General features: G+C 44.7%; 1 protein-coding gene across 1 annotated transcript in view; it reads left to right on the top strand.

The window, feature by feature from the left end:
* Positions 1–21,263, top strand: part of RBFOX1 (RNA binding fox-1 homolog 1) — a 1,071,989-nt gene that overhangs the window by 106,505 nt on the left and 944,221 nt on the right. The window contains exon 2 of the mRNA XM_056503454.1: positions 17,792–17,851. Within this exon, the coding sequence (XP_056359429.1) occupies positions 17,792–17,851 (60 nt within the window). The remainder of the gene's footprint in view (positions 1–17,791; positions 17,852–21,263) is intronic.

Below are 21,263 nucleotides of genomic sequence, written 5' to 3'. Positions count from 1 at the left end.
TGCAGGCACAGAGCTGTTCTGTAGGGCACAGAGCTGTTCTGCAGGCACAGAGCTGTTCTGTAGGGCTCAGAGCTGTTCTGTAGGGCACAGAGCTGTTCTGCTCAGAGCTGATCTGTAGGGCACAGAGCTGTTCTGTAGGGCTCAGAGCTGTTCTGCAGGCTCAGAGCTGTTCTGTAGGGCTCAGAGCTGTTCTGCTCAGAGCTGTTCTGTAGGGCTCAGAGCTGTTCTGTAGGGCACAGAGCTGTTCTGCAGGCTCAGAGCTGTTCTGTAGGGCACAGAGCTGTTCTGTAGGCTCAGAGCTGTTCTGCACAGAGCTGTTCTGTAGGGCTCAGAGCTGTTCTGTAGGGCACAGAGCTGTTCTGCAGGGCACAGAGCTGTTCTGCAGGGCTCAGAGCTGTTCTGTAGGGCTCAGAGCTGTTCTGCTCAGAGCTGTTCTGCAGGGCACAGAGCTGTTCTGCAGGGCACAGAGCTGTTCTGTAGGGCACAGAGCTGTTCTGCTCAGAGCTGTTCTGCTCAGAGCTGTTCTGTAGGGCACAGAGCTGTTCTGCTCAGAGCTGTTCTGCTCAGAGCTGTTCTGTAGGGCACAGAGCTGTTCTGCAGGGCACAGAGCTGTTCTGTAGGGCACAGAGCTGTTCTGCAGGGCTCAGAGCTGTTCTGCACAGAGCTGTTCTGCAGGCTCAGAGCTGTTCTGCAGGGCTCAGAGCTGTTCTGTAGGGCACAGAGCTGTTCTGCAGGGCTCAGAGCTGTTCTGCAGGCTCAGAGCTGTTCTGTAGGGCACAGAGCTGTTCTGTAGGGCACAGAGCTGTTCTGCAGGGTTCAGAGCTGTTCTGCAGGGCTCAGAGCTGTTCTGTAGGGCACAGAGCTGTTCTGCTCAGAGCTGTTCTGCAGGGCTCAGAGCTGTTCTGTAGGGCACAGAGCTGTTCTGCAGGGCTCAGAGCTGTTCTGCTCAGAGCTGTTCTGCTCAGAGCTGTTCTGTAGGGCACAGAGCTGTTCTGCAGGCACAGAGCTGTTCTGCAGGCTCAGAGCTGTTCTGTAGGGCTCAGAGCTGTTCTGTAGGGCTCAGAGCTGTTCTGTAGGGCACAGAGCTGTTCTGTAGGGCTCAGAGCTGTTCTGCAGGGCTCAGAGCTGTTCTGCTCAGAGCTGTTCTGCAGGCTCAGAGCTGTTCTGTAGGGCTCAGAGCTTTTCTGTAGGGCTCAGAGCTGTTCTGTAGGGCTCAGAGCTGTTCTGCTCAGAGCTGTTCTGTAGGGCACAGAGCTGTTCTGTAGGGCTCAGAGCTGTTCTGCAGGCACAGAGCTGTTCTGTAGGGCTCCAGCCCCATCCTGCCTGTCTCCTGTCTCACTGCACATGTACACCATCCCCTTCTGTGGCTTCCACACCATTTATTGACCTTCCAGCTCCCAGTGCCCCATCCTGTCCCCAGCACCCCTTTCCAGCTCCTCTGCAATGGCATTTTCAGGAGTTTGGCTTCTCTTCCATCACACAGCATGAATTTCTGTGAGAGACAATCCATGTTAAATATAAGGATCAGTGTCACCTGAGGGCCCTGATCCATTAAATAAAGCCAGGTCCATCCAGGTAAGTCCCCAGGAATGTGAATATTGCCTTTTAAGAACATTTCCCCATGCTTAGGAGTTTTTCCTCTTTACTTCAGCTACACATCTTTATCTCTTACCACATAAATCATTAAGTGGATCTCAAATCTCATGTCAATATTGCCTGGAACTGTGTATTAATTTGCATTATTTTTCCTTTTGTAAGACAGGAGAAGGGTTTTATTTTATTTTTTAAATAAATGCTCAGAGGGTACTGTGTGAGAGCTGAGCTCTGCTGTGACACTGCAGCATCCTGGCGTGGTGTGCTCCAGCAGATGCTTGTTTTACCAGATTTAGTCTCTCTGTGGTTTTCCCCAGCTCATTATTCTACCTGCTGTCTGTCTCCCTTTGTGCTGACATGGTCCAAGGCAGGATCCTTGCCAAGCACAGAGGAGCTCAGGTGCTGTGTCCCAGGCTCCTGGGCATCCACCAGGGGAGCTCAGCCAGTCTCCAGCTGACTTCAGCACCTGCTGGCTCAGGAGACACCTGAGTAGGAGAAATCTCTGGTTTTCACTTCCAGCCAGAGAAATCTCCTTGATTTATAAAGATAATGATTAAATAGGTAAAATATTCATCGTGCAACAAAAGAATTTTTTTTGTTATGGCGTGGATAACTTCAAGGATATTTTGTTTTCCTCAAACTGTGCTACTAATGAACATCAAATTTAAAGTTGTTTGGCAAGAACACCTGTAAGAAGGTGCTGATTCTACTACAGAACACATCTAATTTTGTTGGGCTGGAAAAGTCTTCATTAGGAAACCAACCCATAATTTGAAGTATATTTCATTTTAGTGCTATGATTTCTTTTCCATATTCTAAATCTCCTGTGACTTTGGTTGTCCCTTCAGCCTTGCAGAGGTGACCAGGCTTTAGAAGGGATAAATGTCATGTAAGAGCCAGCCCAGTGTTAAACATCTGCTGCTCTTCCACAGATAAAACTTGAGGAATAGTGGTGTAGGTAGGTACAGATTAGGTGTGTGTGGATCCAAACAGCAGAGTAAATACTGCAGATACTATGAATAGAACAAGCTAAGGCAAGTGCAGACTTCTCTGGATCTCATTATGCAGGAATAGTCTCCTCATTAGCTCATTTGACTCAAGTATTTCTCCTGCTGGGTTGCTATTTCTGGGTTCAAAGTGAAAAAAAAAAAGGACAAATAATGTGTTTGCTCTTTGCTGCCATTAGTTGTTAATTATGTTTAGAGAGATATTTCTACAAATAAACCCCGTCTGCAGTGGTGTGAGTGTATTTCCCTCTGTATCAGCAGCAGTGCTTATTTGCTAAGAGTGGAACAGAGTTCCTGGAGTGGGGTGGGAATGAGAACTTGACATTGGAACATGCAAGGAGTGTTTTGCTGTGTCCTTCACTCAGAGAATCCCTGTGGCTCAGAAATCCTGGGAACTGGGCACATCCAGGATCTCCAGGCACAGGGCTGGGAGTAATAAACTGCACTGGGAGTTGATCATCTGAAAGACTGACCAGATTCTAAATTTTGCAGCTGTCTCTGGTTTTATGGGCCAGCTGAAAACTCTGCATCTGAAGGAAGATGCAAGTGGGAGTTTGGTGCTGGAGCCAAAAGCTGCCATCTGTGGTTGTGCTTGAATAACCAGCTCCTGAAAGCTGAATAAAGCTCATCTTTGGGAGTTTGAAATGACCAATTGCACTCAAGAACAATTCTCCAGTCCTGAGAGCTGGCTTGCCCAGGTGTGCATGTGGTTAGAAATAAATAGGTATGGAAATCCTTGAAGGCTTGACTCACCAATGCTGAAATATCCCAAAAGCAAAGAGGTCTGTAAATATGTGTGCATATCTGGCCATGAATATTAATGATTCAGGTGCCACTTCCCAAAATTGTCAAAAAAATTGAAGATCTTTCACATTCGGCCTCACCTTCAATTCTTGTCATGCACTGTCTGCCCAAATTATGTAAAATAGTGACTTCTATTCATTGTATTATTGTATGGGAGTTCAGACTGAAGAGCAGGGGTTGCTGAGATTCAGGAAGAGGAAAACCCCTGAAGCTGTACTGGCAGTCTTTAGATGCAGGAAAAGTTGCTGCAGAGACTCAGGTGATGATGATAATGCAGATCCACGGGGAAAAGAGCAAGTGGTAATGGGCTTAAATTGCAGCAAAAGAGATGACATTTGGCATTAAGAAAAGCTTTCTAAATGAAATGGAATAAATGACTTGGGGAAAGTGGAGTTTTCATAACTGAAGGCCTTTAAGACCAGGTTACATGGATAGCCCTAAGGAATGACTTGAGTTGTATATCCTGCTTTTTGAAGTTAATTAACTTTTTCTTCTGGTTCCTATTTTATTTTCTTTGATCCTGTTTCTTTCTCTTGTTGTAGTGTTGTAGTTGCAGTGTTCTTAGTCAAATGTACTATCAAAGGAAAACACCTTATCAAAAATATTGTTTTAAATGGCATTAAAGCCCCCAGATATTTTCCTGGTTATTTATTTTCATTAAAAAGTGGAAGTAGAGACAGCTCAGATAAGTCTTGTTCTGGAAATTCAAGGTTGGTTTGCTTTTTCATTAGAGAAGAAAAGCTTTTATTGTAAACTGAGTGCAGGAAGCTCCTGTTGCCCATTGCACTGCTGTTCACCTCCTTAGCATCTGTAATGCGGAGCCAGCTTTTGAAAACCTTGGACATTATGAGGAAAAAGTTATTGTGGCTTTTGTGGAAGGCTGGCTGCAGTGAGCACACCCTGTCCCAGCAGCTGGACTCCTCCAGAGCTGAGGATTTCTGCTCTGGGCTGGCTTCTCATCCTCTGCCCATCACAGCTGCAGCACCTCATGCTGTGAGCCGTGGGGGCTGCTGCAGGCAGGGCAGAGCATTGGGCTTGTGCTGCTTGAAAACAAAGCTGGTTCCAGGGGAAGGGTCCTGATAGGGAATGTGATTATTTGTGTTAGTCAAATACTGCAATTCCATCTTGTTTAGCTCTCACAGACGCTGTGCTGAGTCACTCCTGGTTGCTTTATGCAGAACATGCCCTGCCTGTGCCTAAAGAGGGTTATTAAAGACTGCTGAGCACAGAGAGCTTTAACAAAGAGATCTCAGAGTAAACACTGACATTTGTTACTGCCTCTGCTTAGCACTGCTGAAGGTCCCTGGGAACTTGGGAAATTGAGCTGTCAGATCTAGGAAGATGAAATGAAACTTTGTTCTAAGGCTTCAGTCCCTCAGGAAAGTTTTTCAGGTCATTTAGCGTTGGTACTGAGAGGAGAGCTTATTATTATTATTTTCCTAAAAATTATTCCCTTTCGTTGATAAATGCAGAGTGACAGCTTGGCATTGCTCTTAGTCCATTTGTGTTTGGTTAAGGCAGTGCCTGAAGGATTGACAGGTTTTGCAGGCAGCTTGCCTGCTCCGTGGGCAGGACAGACTGATGGGTGTCAGATGGAACCACCACAACAATTGACTTGTGAGCTGTAGCAAAGCACATCCACAGGATGACTTGGCAAGAAAGCACAGAATGTTCTGGGAGGAAGATTCACTTCCCTCTATTTCCAGGCTTAAGCATAGCTGCTGTTTAAAAAGAGAGAGATTCAGGGGAATGATGGAATGACACTGAAGCCAAGGTTTGACTCTTAAAAACTCTCAGGCTGGGTCATGCCTGAGATTTTGTCAGTCTAATTTGCATGGAGGAAAACCTCAGTGTTTATAGAAGTCTTCTTAACACTTTGGATTGCTGCTTTAATGAGTTTTTTTGTAAAATGTGTATATTGTATCTCAGAGATATAAACATGTGCTGTTTTAAATACAACAGATTTTCACCCTGAAAATATTAGTTGTGAATCAGAAAAACCACAAAAGGCTTCTCAGTTCTCATGGTGATTGTCAATTCCATGACAGGGCATGGAAAGGGCTCTAGGGGTTTAAAGTTAAGGCTAGAGGAGCCCTGCCCAAGGGCTGGCTCTCAGTGTTCCATGCTGTATGAACCTGGGGAAGAGGGAGCTGCCAGCCCTGCCCTGGGCAGTATTTTGGTGTTTGTCTTGTTCTGCTGGGACCCAGTTCTGCAGGTTTTATCATTCCCCTCCTCCCCAGCCATGCAGGCAGAGTGGGGAGGGTTCTGATCTTTCAGCCTTCTCTCCAGAGCAGATCTGGGAGGATGGAGCTGCTCTCTGCACAGCTGATTAAAGACTAAACATGTAACATAGGCTTAGCCTTAAATTCATGTTTGCCCCTTCAGGCACTGCAGTGAGCATTGGCTCCTGGAGTTGCAGTGCTTATCAGTTCTTTTCTGAATAGAAAGGGGTATTATGGCTTCTGGTATCAAGCCCCACAATCTGCATGCAGGATTCTTTTCCTTTAAGACGATAATCTCTTTTCCATTGCTTCCTCAGTGCCTGAGGAGTGAAAGAGTGAAGGCCAAAATCCACTGTTCCTCTGGACATGCAGCAAGGAAATTCACCCTTTATTACAGAAATGTTATTTACAAGCTGACTGTTGTTTGCTTGTAAATAAAATAGTTTTGTTTGGGACATTAATTTTTGGCTCCGTGTTCATTTTACTGAGTATCCTTTTCTGACAGGCACAGCCAGTAATGGTGAGCTCTAACACTGTTGTGGTTATTTTTTAATTAGATACCATTTGATTTACAACCAAGTGACTCTAACTTAAGAACCAGTAAGCCTCAGATAACAGAGCAGGTCCCAGACAGAGCAACTTCCCCTGTAAGTTCAGCTTTAGTAAATAACCAGGGAGCTGGTTCTGTGTTGGGAGCAGGTCACAGCACCAGGAGCCAGTGCTGGCTGCTGGGATGTACCTGCTGTGGGTGGGGGGCAAGCAACAGGAGATGTGAAGCACAGTTAGTTCATCTAGATCTGCAGAGCTGGAATTTCAGCTGTTCCCTGTGCAGAGGCAGAGAGGTTTGCAGGGACTGAAGCTGCAGTGTTGTCCTGCCCAGTGCTGAATATCCATCCTAGGCAGAGAGGGCCCAAGTTTATTTGAAATAAACACTCAGCCTGTTGTGCTGCTGTCAGAGCAGAGCCTGCAGCTCAGGCTGGGACTGTCAGAGCTGTGCAGGAGCTCTGGGGTGGCAGTGCTCAGCTCTCTGTGCAGACTGGCTGCTGTAAGCTGGGGCTGCTGTTCCTTTCCCTGTTTCCATGCTGAATGTGTTGGCAGTAAAGCACTGGCTGTGCTCAGTTTGGTTTGTTAAAGCCAAGCAAGTGTTGAAGTGAGCATCTCTGTGTAAGTTCATTTGCAAATCCACCTCTGGTGAAGTCAGTGCTTCTTCTCTCTAGCTCCAAAAATGCAGTCTTGCCATGTCAGAGGAATGGGTGATGATGGACACAAACTTGGAAAGCTTTTGTCTTGTGGCAGTGGATCTCTGGAAAGGTTAACCACACTCTTTAGTCAGGACTGTGACCCAGGGAATCCTGGAGCTGCCTGTCTGCAGGATTTCAGTGCTGGGAGCCTCAGAAAAGCCACTGTCACTCGTGTCAGGGGACACAAGGTGGAAGCTTTATGCAGCTGCTGAGACAGAAACCACATCAGATTACAGCTGGGTCTCAGAGCAGAGTCCATCACCAGGGGAAACAGAAATTTCTCACCTTGCACTTTTCAATAGTGACTTGGAAATTTGCTAAGTCACTTCTGTAAACCAGGGGGAACTGTTTGAAATGCTTCTTCTGTCCTGTGAGCTTCTTCACAGATTGTTTAATCCTCCTCAAAACCTATTTTTAGGGAAATTCTGTCTGTTTTGAAAGTATGAGAGATGTATTTCCTTGGATTTGATGTCCATTTCAGAAGTGAATTCTCACCTGTCATGTGCAATTTTGTGTTGGCAATCAGCCACCCAGAGCTCTAACTGCACATCTTCATCCCTTCAAACTCAAACAGCCACAAATCATTTTGACTCCCAGTTCTGTTTAGGGAACAACCAGAGATGAAAGTTCCATCATGAATAAATGAAAGCTTTTTGTGACTTAAAGCTGCAAGTTTTAGCTTGTGGAGAAGTTTGATTTCTGTTCTTTATTTAGGACATGATTCAGTGCTGTGACATAAAGGGGTGAAGATGTCAACCTCAGCCTGTGGGATCCAGGGGGATGCAGAGATCCACCCACAGCCCCTGAGGATCCATTGGATCCATGCAGAGAGGGGCTGGGGGAAGAAAAAGTCTCTTTAAGGGCTTATTTTATTCTCATTATCCTCCTGTTAGTATACTTTGTTAGTATAAAATCACTTTGTACCTGTAAGCTGAGCATGTTTTGCCCTTGGAGTGTCTTCTCCTGGTTCCTAACTCTTGAACCCTTTGTTAATTGTTAATTGTTAAGTGGGTGCCTGTCCTTGGTGCCTGGATTTTGCCCAGTGTCAAACCATGGCTTCCATGAAAATTCCAACTTGGCATTTATTTGAGGTCTTGGAATAGTGACAAATTTGGAGGTGTCTTTGTGGAGCACAGAATTAGATACCAATGATGGCTCTGGGTTCCACTTTCTTGAGGAGAAATCTTTAGGAAGGAGACTCAGGTCCAGCCCAGAGGATTTGGAGGGATGCCCTCACTCATTTTGAATGCAGTCACAACTTTCTGCTCTAGGTTCTGACATCTGAGAGCACCACAGAGACACTGAACATTCTGGCAGAGCTCTCTTGGCTGTTGCTATTCCAGTTTCCACAGCATGCCATGGAAACAGGCTTACCCTGGTGGCAGAGAGCAGGGAGGTGGTTATGGGGAAGTGATCCTGGCCTTAATTTCTATTCTTGGTGCATCATTCTCTGTGTGTTTCAGCACTTTCTCAGAGCATTTCCCTTCCTTCTCTCTGCTTGCTGTGTTTTACTGCTGGTTTTCTTTAGCTGACTAAAGGTACTGTGGTACATTAGCATCAGCTACATAATTTCATAGCTTGCATCCCTTCATAAACTCACTGTCCAAAGTATTATTTCCTTGCAAGGGATATAGATTTATTTTTCTTAAATATACAAATTTTAAATTGCCCTCAGGACTCGAGCCATTTATTCTTAAATGGAATCTTATTTATTGTAATCCAGTTCCAACTGATAGAGCATTCCTCATATTATTCTGACAGGAATAAACACGGAGCTGAAGTGCTATCTTGGCAGAGTTAGATGAGCTTGTAATAGCTGCATGCAACTGAATTTTCATTTCACTTTTATTTATTGGAAAGCTATCCTAGGATTTTGAATTGATTCCTCACTTTTGTTTGCATTTATATGTATTTCTTCAATAAAAGGAAGAAATGTCGTGTTATTTCAGGCCTCATCAACCTTCCTGAAAAATAACATGAATGCTAGTACATAAGGAAAATTGAAATACTTAACTGTAGTTTTTCTATCCATGCCAAGAGAAATCTGTGCTAAGCCAGCAAGTGTTCAGGGCAGAAGGTGGCTTGGAATTGCAGGTGTGCATTGACATGGCATTCAGAGAACAGGTATTACAATGTTTTAACAAAGAGGAGGTGGTGCATATGTTAAATTTTCCTGTGACTAAAGCAAACCTAGGATTGCAGTGCTGGGGGAGCTCCCCAGGCCCTGGGCAATAGGAGCAGAGTGAAAAAAAAATAATCACAGCACTGTAACGTAGTAATATTTCAAATGCATATGTGCATCAGCTCTTACCATTTTGAAGTGGTGGAGGCAGAGTCCATGGCCTGCTGCTGCCAGGGGCAGGAAGGGAGGAGGAGAATGCTTTGGGCAGCAGGTGATGCTGTGCCATCCACTGGGGAGCTGGATGCACTCAGTGTGTTTCCCAAGGCATTGAAAGCAGAGGGGCTGCAGCCACTGTAAAACCTGCTAATTCTCCACAGCAGTGAAATATTTATTTTCTGAGCCAAGGCTCTGTCATGTTAGACCATCAACAGTCCCCACAGAGGAGATTTATATGCATGTAATATAGCAAGGACTGGGCAGAGTATGTTCTGGTCTTTTTTTCTGAAAGACCCAATGTAATGCTTGTTAATTTTACAGCCAGTTCTAAATAAGTGAACTTCACAGGCATGGAATTGTTCCCAGGAATGTAACAATGTGCTTATATTGATTATTTTCTGAAGTCTCAGCCCTAGACACTTGATCATAGCTTGTCTAAGCATTTTGGGGCAGGACAATGCAAGGTGGGTGGTGTATTGCTCCAGCAGAGTATTAGTGCTTGGGTTTGTGCTCTGTTCTAACTGGTGCCAGAGAACCACATGAAAAGTTATCTTCTGTGAGGAGCAGCATGCCATGGTGATCAGGCAGTGAATAAATTTAAAATACAATCATTGACTGAAAATTCTGCAGCGTAAGAAATATTTCTGTGCCTGAGGGAACAAATAGTGTGCATGCATCATGTGCCTGATCTTTTTGCCTTTAAATCCACCTAATGAAAACGTTGGCTGGCTGGGGAATTTAGCATTTCCTGGTGGGGTGCCATGGGAGAATGCTCCTGTGAGATTTCCAGCACTTTCTGCTTTGGTCGGTGAAAATCAGGAATCACTGGAAACATTATCCCAGGCTGTTTGGAGCAGAGATACAGCCCAGCTGGGTGTCTCTGAGCTTCCAGCAGACAGAAACTTCTGATTTCTTATCTGAGCTGAGCTGCAGTGCCACAGGGGCTGGGCAATCTGCACTCCCTGCAGGCAGGTTCGTTTTCTGAGATCCCTGGGACCTCTGCTGCTGCTGCAGTGCAAGGGCAAACCCTCCCAGCCCTGGGACCTGGCTGATGGCTATCCCTGCTCAGCAGATCCTGCTCCAGATTGTCTGCTAACACTCCCAGATAAATGTTCCTGAGTGACTTGTAGGTGACTGAAATCTCCTGCCTCACTAAACCTGAAGTAATTCTGCTCGGGAGATAATGGGCAATGTCAGCAAGCTCATCTCTGCCCTTTGTGATTACATTTTGAAAGTATTTATTTAACTCTCCCCTTGTTTTGTCTTTTTCTTCACCTTGATTTCACAGCAGATCCTGCAGCAATTTACCCACTTCATGGGCTGCTGGAGGATTAGGAAATACATAATCATTCAGTTGAGCAGGAGTAGTCAGGAATATTCTGAGTTTCTTCTTGCACTGTTTATATTCCTCATCTCCCCCTGTTTTTACGGGGCTTCATTGTTCAAGATTCTGAAGCTTCTTCTTGGCACATGGAAAAGTTAATTTCCCATTTCCTTGTGTGTCTTACATTGCACTTTCTGCTCTGCATCTGAAGTTAGTGGTTGTTTCTGTTCCTTTACCTCAAACAAATAAAGCCTTTAAAAAAAAGTTGCTCTTTTCTTGTGTTCCTAATCTTTTGAGCCCTTGGACAGCCATGTCAGGCTTCTGTTTGTTTTTGTACTGTGGAATCTCATGCTATTAGACACATTCAACTGCAAAATGAGTATTTGTGTGATTTTTGATGATATAACATTAATATGCTTATCACTCCTAGTAAATCTCATCCTTGTTTCTTGACTCACTGAGTCAGTATATTGGCAGCTCCTGATACACAGCCATTATCCTTGGCTTGTGATAGTGGGATTTCACAGAGAAGTTTGCATTAAATAGGATTCAGGCCCATGGATTTAAAAAAAAATGGAATATTTTCTTTATATCCAGTAAGTAAATGATTTTTTTTTTCTGTGACTTTATATTTTCCAGTTTATTTCTATGTAACCTTTGATTCACTGAGTGTTATCTGGTGGAAAAGGGCATCATTCCTTTTTGCTAGTGTATCATCATAGGGGAATCATTATACTCTATAAATATGTGAATATATCAGAGTTGATTAAATTATATTTTGGTGAAATGTTGTCTTCCAGATAAAGCTGAATAATAAAATAATAAATAATAAATAATAAATAATAAATAATAAATAATAAATAATAATAAATAAATAAATAATAATAAATAAATAATAAATAATAAATAATAAAATGGCTCCACATTCCAGTGCTAACTCTGAACTGTGAACCAGGGATAGTGCTGTGTACTCCCTGCTCTGAAGGACAGAGTTGGGGCTGGTTTTCTCTTTGGGTACAGTAGGGAGGTATTCCTGCTGTGTATAATTCCAATAATTCCAGATTCACCCATGCAATAAATGATGGGAAGGCCTTGGACACCATCCACTCTTGCCAGCAGTTTGAGAGAGAATTCTGCTGCTGTGAATTTCTGCATGGAGCATTGTTCTTTGCCTGCCTGGAGAGACCTGGGGGCTGTTCCATATCCTGGAGCAGAGCTGTGCTGAATCTCTGTTAGGGAAGCCACAGCCTGTTCCTGGTTTAAAGGGCTCCTGTGTTAGACCATTTTCTGTAGATTGATCTCAATTTGCTGTCTGCTCAGCCTTGTGCATCCTTATGTCCCCAGCCCTTTTCATCAGGACATTGTTTTATTTTCATTGGAGAAGTCTTACAGGAATAGAGAGTCCCCTCTCCAGAATATCTGAATATTTGCTTCATTCAGGAACTTCTGCTGCCTGGGTATTGATTGTCCAGATTGTCTCCTGCTGGGGGACCTAGAGGAAGAAATAAAAACCTGTCAGGAACTTTGTGTTTAACAAGGCACCAGCACTGCTGTGCATTGGACATGGGAAAGGAAAATTGTGTTTATTTTATGGGAAAGAAGTACCACAGTGGGGAGGAGCACAGTGACCAGACACCCAGTCCTGGGGTTTGGATCTTTTCTGTTACAGCCCAGAAAGGTGACAGAGCTCAAGGCAAACCTTTCAGGAGAAGGACATGGATGAACAGCCCCTCTAGAGCCATCAAATGCTGTCTTGTGCTACAATGAGAGCACACTAGGTACATTTAAAAGAAAGATGGATTTCCATTTAAAAGTTTTCCCTCCATGGAAGCAGTTGAGAATATTTCAAGTTGTTTCCCTTTTCTGGATTCTAGGACAGGGAAAAAACAAAACAACATTATTCTATTTCCAGTCTCTGCCATTCCACCCTGCTTCCCAACAGAAGGAAAGCTTTCCTCTTGTTACTGCCAGTTTTTTGTCCTTTTCCCCTTCTCTGAAGCTCATGCTTGGGGCTGCCCACCCTTCATGGATCTGAATGCCCCAGCACAGAGCTGGGACTCCCAGCACAGCCCCAAATCCTCACAAGGCACAAACTGCCTGCAGAACCAGACCCCTGCTGGCTCCAGCTCCCCTGGCTTTGCTCCCTGCTGTAAAGCCTCGTGCTGCTGTTGAGGAGGTGTGATGTGAAGGGACCTTCTCTGAATCTTTTTTTGCCAGCCCCAGCTGTGCCCTGCAAATCAGCTGGACTGTACCACAGAGCTCCCTGATTTATGTGAGACATCACGTACTGATGCCTTTATAGACAGCAACTTAGTGTTTCAGAGGAGTCTGCATGTTACAAAAAGGGCAGCAGGTGTTATTTAGACTAAATTGACCTTGAAATTGATTTCTTTATTTTATGACTTACTGAGGGGAGATTAATACTTTTTTTTTTTTCCTGCAGCCTGAAACAATTTACATGGTAATAGAAGGCATAGTCAGTCAAATAAATTGCTGGAAGTAGTGGTGTTCCAAGAAAGAAAATATGGATCTTACTTGCATTGATTCTTTCTATCCCCAGGGAGTAGCTAAGACTTTTAACACTGGGGAAAGACTACCAAAATTTATTTTTCCCATTAAAGGCAGAAGAATGGATAGTAATGTCTGTTAGCTGACATTTACTCCAAACTTTCAGTTTGAGGGGTGGGGAGAAGGCTGTGCCTCATATAAAATTTAGGGAGTGTTTTATTGCCATTTCTTGATTTCTCTAAGGGCAGATGGATGTAATGGGAATCATAAGAAACTTCTGGAAAGCCTGGCATGGACACAGCACAGCTGCCCTTGGTAACAGAACAGGCCCTGACAACAAAATAGCCTGTAAATGGTTGTTGCAATTCCACCTTCGAGTACCAAGTAGAAATCACCTCAAAATACAAATGTTAATGGAAACAAGAGACCCAAAAGAAATTGCCTGGAGGAGGCATTGATAGGAACATGAAGTGTAGCTCTACAGGAGGGAGAAACTTTTTGTTTATTGTGCTGCTGCAGTGTTGGAACAGTGTAATTTCCATTTTCCTGCAGCCTCCAAGACAAGTGTGTAGTTAAATGATTTGTCAGTGGCACAATACTTTGCATAACCTGAGCATGTACCAGGTATTATTATGACACATTACCTGAAAATGAGTGCAAAAGCAACTCCACAAACCAATTTTTTGTTTGCTGTAAACACAGAAATGGTCTAGAGGAAAGTGTCTTATGTGAAAATCATCATGATGAGAATTAATCTCCTTTGTCTGTCAGTGCTGGGTGCTGCAGCTGTGGTGAGGGAATGGTGATTTCAGCCTGTGTATTGCAGGAGGAGGAGAAGGCTGGTTGCTTGGTGGATCCCAGTCCAAGTGTTTGGAACTACTGGAGAAGGGATTTGGGCTCTTGCTAACAGGTTTAGATTAGTCTGGATTGGTGTTGGAATTCTCTGCTTCCCCCAAACAACCTAGACCTGAGGAGTTTTGCAATTTTTGCTTTTATTTTCTGGTTCAATGTGGATTTTCACAGGTGGTAAGTGAGTTATTAACAGGGAGCACACCATGAGCTTCCCAAGGTGTCCCACAAGCAGCACTGGCCTAAAGCTGTTTATTCATTTGTTACAGGTTCACAGAGCTGTGCAGTGCTTAGAAATTAGCTGGGTTGGGGGGGGGGGAAGAAGTATATCTGCAAAATAGCTGCTTGAAATGTCATATTTATTTGGAACTCGGGGCATTGCCTTCTGGAAGAGTAGTGAGAAACAAAACGTGTTGGGAGGCTCCCAGGAGGAGCAGCCCTGCAGAAAGGTTAGTTTGGATTGTCACAGTCCTTCCTGAGCACTGGGGAGCTGAGATCCCAGGGCAGTCCTGCAGCCTGAGGAGCTCTGGAACAGCAGCAGCCTGATGGGGAGGGAGGGGAGGAAATGGGCACAGAATACAGATAGCTGCACACCCATCCTGGGCACACCCATCCTGTGCAAATCCTGCTGCACACCCATCCTGCTGCACATCCATCCTGTGCACACCCATCCTGGGCACACCCATCTGTGCAAATCCTGCTGCACACCCATCCTGCTGCACACCCATCCATCCTGCTGCACATCCATCCTGCGCACACCCATCCTGTGCACACCCATCCTGTGCACACCCATCCATCCTGTGCACATCCATCCTGTGCACACCATCCTGTGCACATCCATCCATCCTGTGCACATCCATCCATCCTGTGCACATCCATCCATCCTGCTGCACACCCATCCTGTGCACATCCATCCATCCTGTGCACATCCATCCATCCTGTGCACACCCATCCTGTGCACACCCATCTGTGCACACCCATCCTGTGCACATCCATCCATCCTGTGCACACCCATCCTGTGCACACCCATCTGTGCACACCCATCTGTGCACACCCATCCTGGGCACACCATCCTATGCACACCCATCCTGTGCACACCCATCCTGTGCACACCCATCTGTGCACACCCATCCTGTGCACACCCATCCTGTGCACATCCATCTGTGCACACCCACCTGTGCACACCCATCTGTGCACACCCATCCATCCTGTGCACATCCATCCTGTGCACACCCATCCTGTGCACACCCATCAATCCTGGGCACACCCATCCTGGGCACACCCATCCTGCTGCACACCCATCCTGTGCACACCATCCTGTGCACACCATCCTGTGCACACCCATCCTGCTGCACACCCATCCATCCTGTGCACACCCATCCATCCTGTGCACACCCATCCTGTGCACATCCATCATGTGCACACCCATCCTGGGCACACCCATCCTGTGCACACCCATCCATCCTGTGCACACCCATCCTGTGCACACCATCCTGTGCACACCATCCTGTGCACACCCATCCTGCTGCACACCCATCCATCCTGTGCACAACCATCCATCCTGTGCACACCCATCTGTGCACATCCATTCATCCTGTGCACACCCATCCTGTGCACACCATCCTGTGCACACCATCCTGTGCACACCCATCCTGTGCACACCCATCCATCCTGTGCACACCCATCCTGTGCACACCATCCTGTGTACACCCATCCTGTGCACATCCATCCTGTGCACACCCATCCATCCTGTGCACAACCATCCATCCTGTGCACACCCATCCATCCTGTGCACAACCATCCATCCTGTGCACACCCATCTGTGCACATCCATTCATCCTGTGCACACCCATCCTGGGCACACCCATCCTGTGCACACCATCCTGTGTACACCCATCCTGTGCACACCCATCCTGCTGCACACCCATCCTGTGCACACCCATCCTGTGCACATCCATCCTGTGCACACCCATCCTGTGCACACCCATCCTGTGCACATCCATCCTGTGCACACCCATCCATCCTGTGCACATCCATCCTGTGCACACCCATCCTGTGCACACCCATCCTGTGCACACCCATCCCTCCTGTGCACATCCTGCTGCACACCCATCCTGTGCACACCCATCCATCCTGTGCACACCCATCCATCCTGTGCACACCCATCTGTGCACACCCATCCATCCTGTGCACATCCATCCATCCTGCTGCACATCCATCCTGTGCACACCCATCCTGTGCACACCCATCCTGCTGCACAGAGGACAGCAGAGCAGGAGCAGGGAAAGGGCTCTGGGGGCAGCAGGAACACAGCAGCTCAGGTGAAGGGGCAGAGGGAGGAGAGTGACAGAGGAAACTTGAAGAAGACCTGAAAAGGCAGCACAGGCACAGCAGCTGAGTGGCACAGCAGTGGGTAAGGGTGTGGAGGCACTGTTAAATCATCCAGGCTGGAACAGAGAAGGTTTGCTTGGTGGATGTTCTCAGTGTTGGTCTCAGTTTGCAGCTCCTTAGAGGGGACAAGAGTGACTGCTGTCCTTTGTGGGAAACACAGAACTGGGCTGCAGGGGTTTGTCTGGGAGGTGATTTTGACGGTAGTTTGACATCTATTTCCACCTTGTAAAGTCTGTTTGTGGGCACTTCCTATGAAGGAGACAGTGTTTGCCATGGCTGAATTGAATGGAGAGTGAGGGATGCTCTGATTTATACAATTCAGAGACTAGGGGATACTCAGGGTGAAGGAGTGGAGAATTACTACCAGCTCCCTGAAATATCATCTGTCTCCTGGGTCACAGCACATCTCCTATAAATAAAGGCTCTAGAAGCTTTATATATGGAGGCATACTTGATGATGATAATGAAAAGAAGTTCATAGCAGTTACTCTTTGCTGTCTTGGACAGGCCTCATTTTCAGCCTATCAGATTTAATTCCCAAGCAGTAGGGGGAACTGTGTAGCTTGGCTTGCCATGTAAACCTGATCTTTTTTGTCAGGAGTGCCATGACAAGAGGAGGCCAGCCCTGGGAGACCTTTTCAAAATATAAATATAAGTGTAATAGCTGTATTCGTTAGGGAAGAGACAAAAATTTAACGTGCTAACTCTTTCTAACATTTCATATTAAAATCATATTTAATTACTGCCCTGAGTCTTGCACTTGAATTGATTGCACCTGTGTTTAGACACTGTGGCACTTCTATCACCTGTTAAAAGCCCCTCCAAGCCTTTGTTTCTGTATTGCAATAACAGCAGAATACTCAGCTTATTGTCATGCCAAGCCCCAGACTGCTCTGTGACTTGTGGAATGCCAGCTGGGCTGAAGAGAAGCTCCCTGGGGGGTAGAAATGAGGGATTTTACATTGCTTTAGGCTGGACCTAGATGTGGCACAAGAATGGTGAGCCAGCACAGCCATGGGCCTGCCTCCTGCCCAGCCCGTGCCTCAGGGTTTGGAACAACATCTACAGGGCTGCTCTAAGCAGGGAATGAGCCAAGGTCCCTCTGATGGAATAGAGGGTCATTTGCCATAAGATGCTGGGAGAATTTGGAGAGGCTGAGAACTGTCACCCAAATTTCGTGTGCAGGCCTGGCTCAGGAGGGGCAGGGGAGCTCTCCCCAGGTTTGTGAAAGGCAGCAGCTGTGTCATCATCCTGCCCTTCCCACCCCACTGCCTGCTAAAAGAGACATCAGCTGCTGGCTTCCTTGGGGATCACCATGGTACAACCAAAAAATGTGTAATTTAGTCAAAAGGGTCTAAGGCACAGCAAGGAAAATCTCCCTAACCAAATGTTTTACTAATGGCACCTCCAAGTCTAATTATAGTGGTGCTCAGTGTGGGTTTTTATTCCTGATATATAAAGTGCCAGCTATTATCTTTAATCTGACTAATTTTTTTCCCCTCTTCTCTTTTCAGGACTATAAATCTGATGTTATGACTCTGGTTGCCAGTGCCAAGAACAGTCCTCAAGGTCCAGTAAGTAAAGCATTCTGCTGAAGAGATTAGATTTTGTAACTGGGTTTAGATCTTCTTTTAAATTGTTTTGGTCATCAATCACTGGCACTGACTCTTACCTGTGATTGCTGATTTTGAAGTGACTGCACTTGAATTGGCTTAAATGCTCTGAAATATGTGAATATTTAGCACAGGGAATGTGTCTTAGTGATGAGAATTGCTGCAGTTAGGTTCATTAATAGCCCTGTGGCTCTTTCTTGTGTCACCTCCACAGGAACTTGGGCTCCAAGTGTGTCTCACTGCTGTGCAGGGTTTACAACACAATAAGTATTTTTTAATGATGAATATTTTAATTTTCATTAACCATATATATCATTAAAATATACTAATCTCCTAATATTTGCATGCAACTTATAGAAACTACTAAGTTACCATGTTTTATGGCTTTTTGATTTGCAACCCTTATCTTTAGACCTTTTCTGCCAGGCTTGGGACAGGATGTTTGTTGTTTTTTTGGTATTTGTGGCATTTGGTATTATTTAAACAAAGGAAGAGGCCTTAAGCCTTTGCATCACTGTTTTTAGCATTTATATCAAAATATGCCAACATCTCTATTTCATCCATTGTTTCAGAACTACTTGCTAAGCACTTATAAGATTTTTCTATTCCCTCCCCAACAGTCCCTGTTGGAACTGAGCAGGGCTGGACCAACAGGGAGCTAAAGGCTGGATACACCCACCCTGTGCCTTTGCTGCAGGCTTCATTCTCTGTCTAATTCCATATTTTGGCAGGAAATGTGTGCCACAAACCAAGGCAATGCTAAGGTGCTACAGACCTGATTGACAGAGGGGCCAGTGACACTCAGCACTGGCTGATGTCGCTCAGACTCGTTGCAGTCAAGTTCCTTTAATGTATTTTTTTGTCTCTCTAAAGCAGCAATATCATTCTACAGGGCCTTTCCAAGTGCCTCTCCTTGGATATTGAAATTATGTCACTCTGTGAACACTTAGTTTGGTGCTTCACCCCCTCTTTCTCTGATTATCTAATCTGTATCCCCTGACTGGAGGCTGTAGGAGTGTGGATTTATGCCAGAATAAGGAAATACTCAGTATTTGGAATGTTTGGCAACCCCCAGTTCCCTGTTTTCAGGCATGATTAATGCTGTTTTCAACATGAACATCAAACATTAACAGTTCCCTGAGAGGAGGAGGTGGTTGGACCTCCTCCAGATGAACACTGCCTTGCAGTTGGAAATCTCTGCCTTGAAACTGCTTAGTCACAGCAAAGGAAATACAAAAATATCTTGAAAAGTGAAAATGTACACAAGAGATTTTGATCTCAGAGGATTGGACAAGATCCTTTTTTTACCCCAGATAGTAGGTTTTGCAAGAATATCAACAGCTCTTCCTGCTGGAACACCTTGCTGCACAAAGTCACTGCCTTTCTGTTAGTTTGTCAAAAGTTTCATTTCAGAACAATGTTCTGAGAGGTGGAGGTTTATTTTTAGAAACTTGGGTTTTTTTGTGCTTCATATATTTTCATCAAAATTAGGTTTGTGTTGGTTAAGAGGGAATGTTTTGAAGAATGATGTAGTGCTCCTCTGGCTGAATGTGTTCTCTAAGCTAGAAAATATTTGTAGAAGTGCAGAACAAGATTTGATGAACACCTGTCCTTCTGTACTGAGAGGGTGGGGGCTTCACTGAATTTCTTGGTCAAACTGTCTCATGCACTTCTATTTTTATTTTTTTTTTCTTTTTTTCTTTTCTTTTTTTTTTTTCTGTGACGAAATCCTTTTGTTATCTGCAACAAAGTGTCCTCAGGCTTTGAGGTAGTGACTTAACAACCAAGATTTCAATTGTCTTCCTTGAGCCTCAGTAGCTTGGACTTTAATTATTTTTTGCTTATTTTTGAGGGATGGAAAAAGTTCTAAAGGCTAACAATGCATTTTGGTGTGCTGAAGATGGAAAGAGGAAAAGCTTTCCAGTTTTCCATGATATTTCTCATGCCACACTACAATGGCATAAAAATAATGAGTTGGGAGTTGAGCTTATTGCTCTTGAAATTACACTGTCTCTGTTGTTGCTTGGAAAATTGTTTGTAGTTGTGATGGATGAGAAGGAATACGTAGATTTTTCAAGTGTGCTGCCAGATCACTGCTTATAGAACAGTCTGGTAATAAAAGGAGAGTTGACAGATGAGAATTCAAATGGACTTGAGAACGAATTATTGAGCAATGCCCCAGTTCCAGAGCCTGAAAAGCTTTTTTAATTTTTTAATTTTTTAAATAATTGTTGGCTGCTTTTCCTGCTCCTATATGAAAGTCCAATGCAGCTCAACCAGGCTGAATTCACTTGTGTGTGACATCACTGAGACTGCTTTGAAAGGGCTGGAGTCACTGTGATATAAAACTCCAGCAGGGAGTCAGATCCATCAAACCTCATGTTTCCTGAGAGCTGGAGCTGCCTAATAGATTGTTTGTTAAATAATGCAAGATGTTTTCATTAAGCTGAGTGATTGAGTCTTTTAAAGCCTTTCTTTTGTCCTTAAATCTCATCAGGCAGTTGGTTGTACCTGCAGAGCTAAGAAAATCTAACTGAAGGAATTATTCTTGGAAGCTTTAGGAAGTTGTAAAATTACTGGATGGATTTGGGCTGGATCCTTGGATTTCTGCCCCTTTTTCCTATGGTTCCCTCTAAGTGCTGCACTCTTCTATCTGCAGCTTCAGTCTTCTCTTAGGCTGCTTTAAATTCTCCTTCCTGCTTATTAAAGGTTTATGTTTTGTAAAGTGCTTTTGCTTTTCCCCCAGTCTCCATTTCTCACACTCTTGTCTATATATTGATATTTGATAACAAATATCATGTACTGTTTTTTAATCAAGAAATGTTGAGAAAAGGTAGTGGAAATAAAATAGGACCCTTCAGGGTAATTCAGGAGGGACAATAATGATTTTTGCTGAGAAATAAAATCGCTGCAAGAATTGCTGCCTGTGATCTGAATAGAAATGTGATAGTACCTGAAATTACTTCATCTCTGCTGCAGCTTCAGGAGGGAGATCTATTAGCTGTGGATAATGGCTTGCAAAAAAAGAAAAAAAAAGGTGGATTTCTTTAAATTTCAGATTCCTATTGAATAGGATGTGTGTTAGCATTCTTAAAAAAAAATATTAAATGAATCTGTCACTACCAGGGAGAGAACAATAGAAGTGAAAGCAAAAATAACTCTTCCCTGAGCATCATCACAGAGCATTTGGATAATGGGTTGGGTGGGAGGGGAGAGTCTTCTGCACAAGGGAGAAGGGAAAGTGCATTGAGCAGCATCTCAAATAGTTGCATAGAGCTGATGTCACTTGTGCCAATAAAAACAACAAATCTGGGGAATATCAGGCTAAGTTTGGTTTTATTTCTCAAACTCATCTATAGAAGCACTGAAAAAT

The sequence above is a fragment of the Oenanthe melanoleuca genome, chromosome 14, assembly GCF_029582105.1.
Source record: "Oenanthe melanoleuca isolate GR-GAL-2019-014 chromosome 14, OMel1.0, whole genome shotgun sequence".
NCBI classification, from domain to species: Eukaryota; Metazoa; Chordata; class Aves; order Passeriformes; family Muscicapidae; genus Oenanthe; species Oenanthe melanoleuca.
The sequence above is the reverse complement of the archived record's forward strand: the minus strand, read 5'-3'. Positions and strand labels throughout refer to the sequence as shown.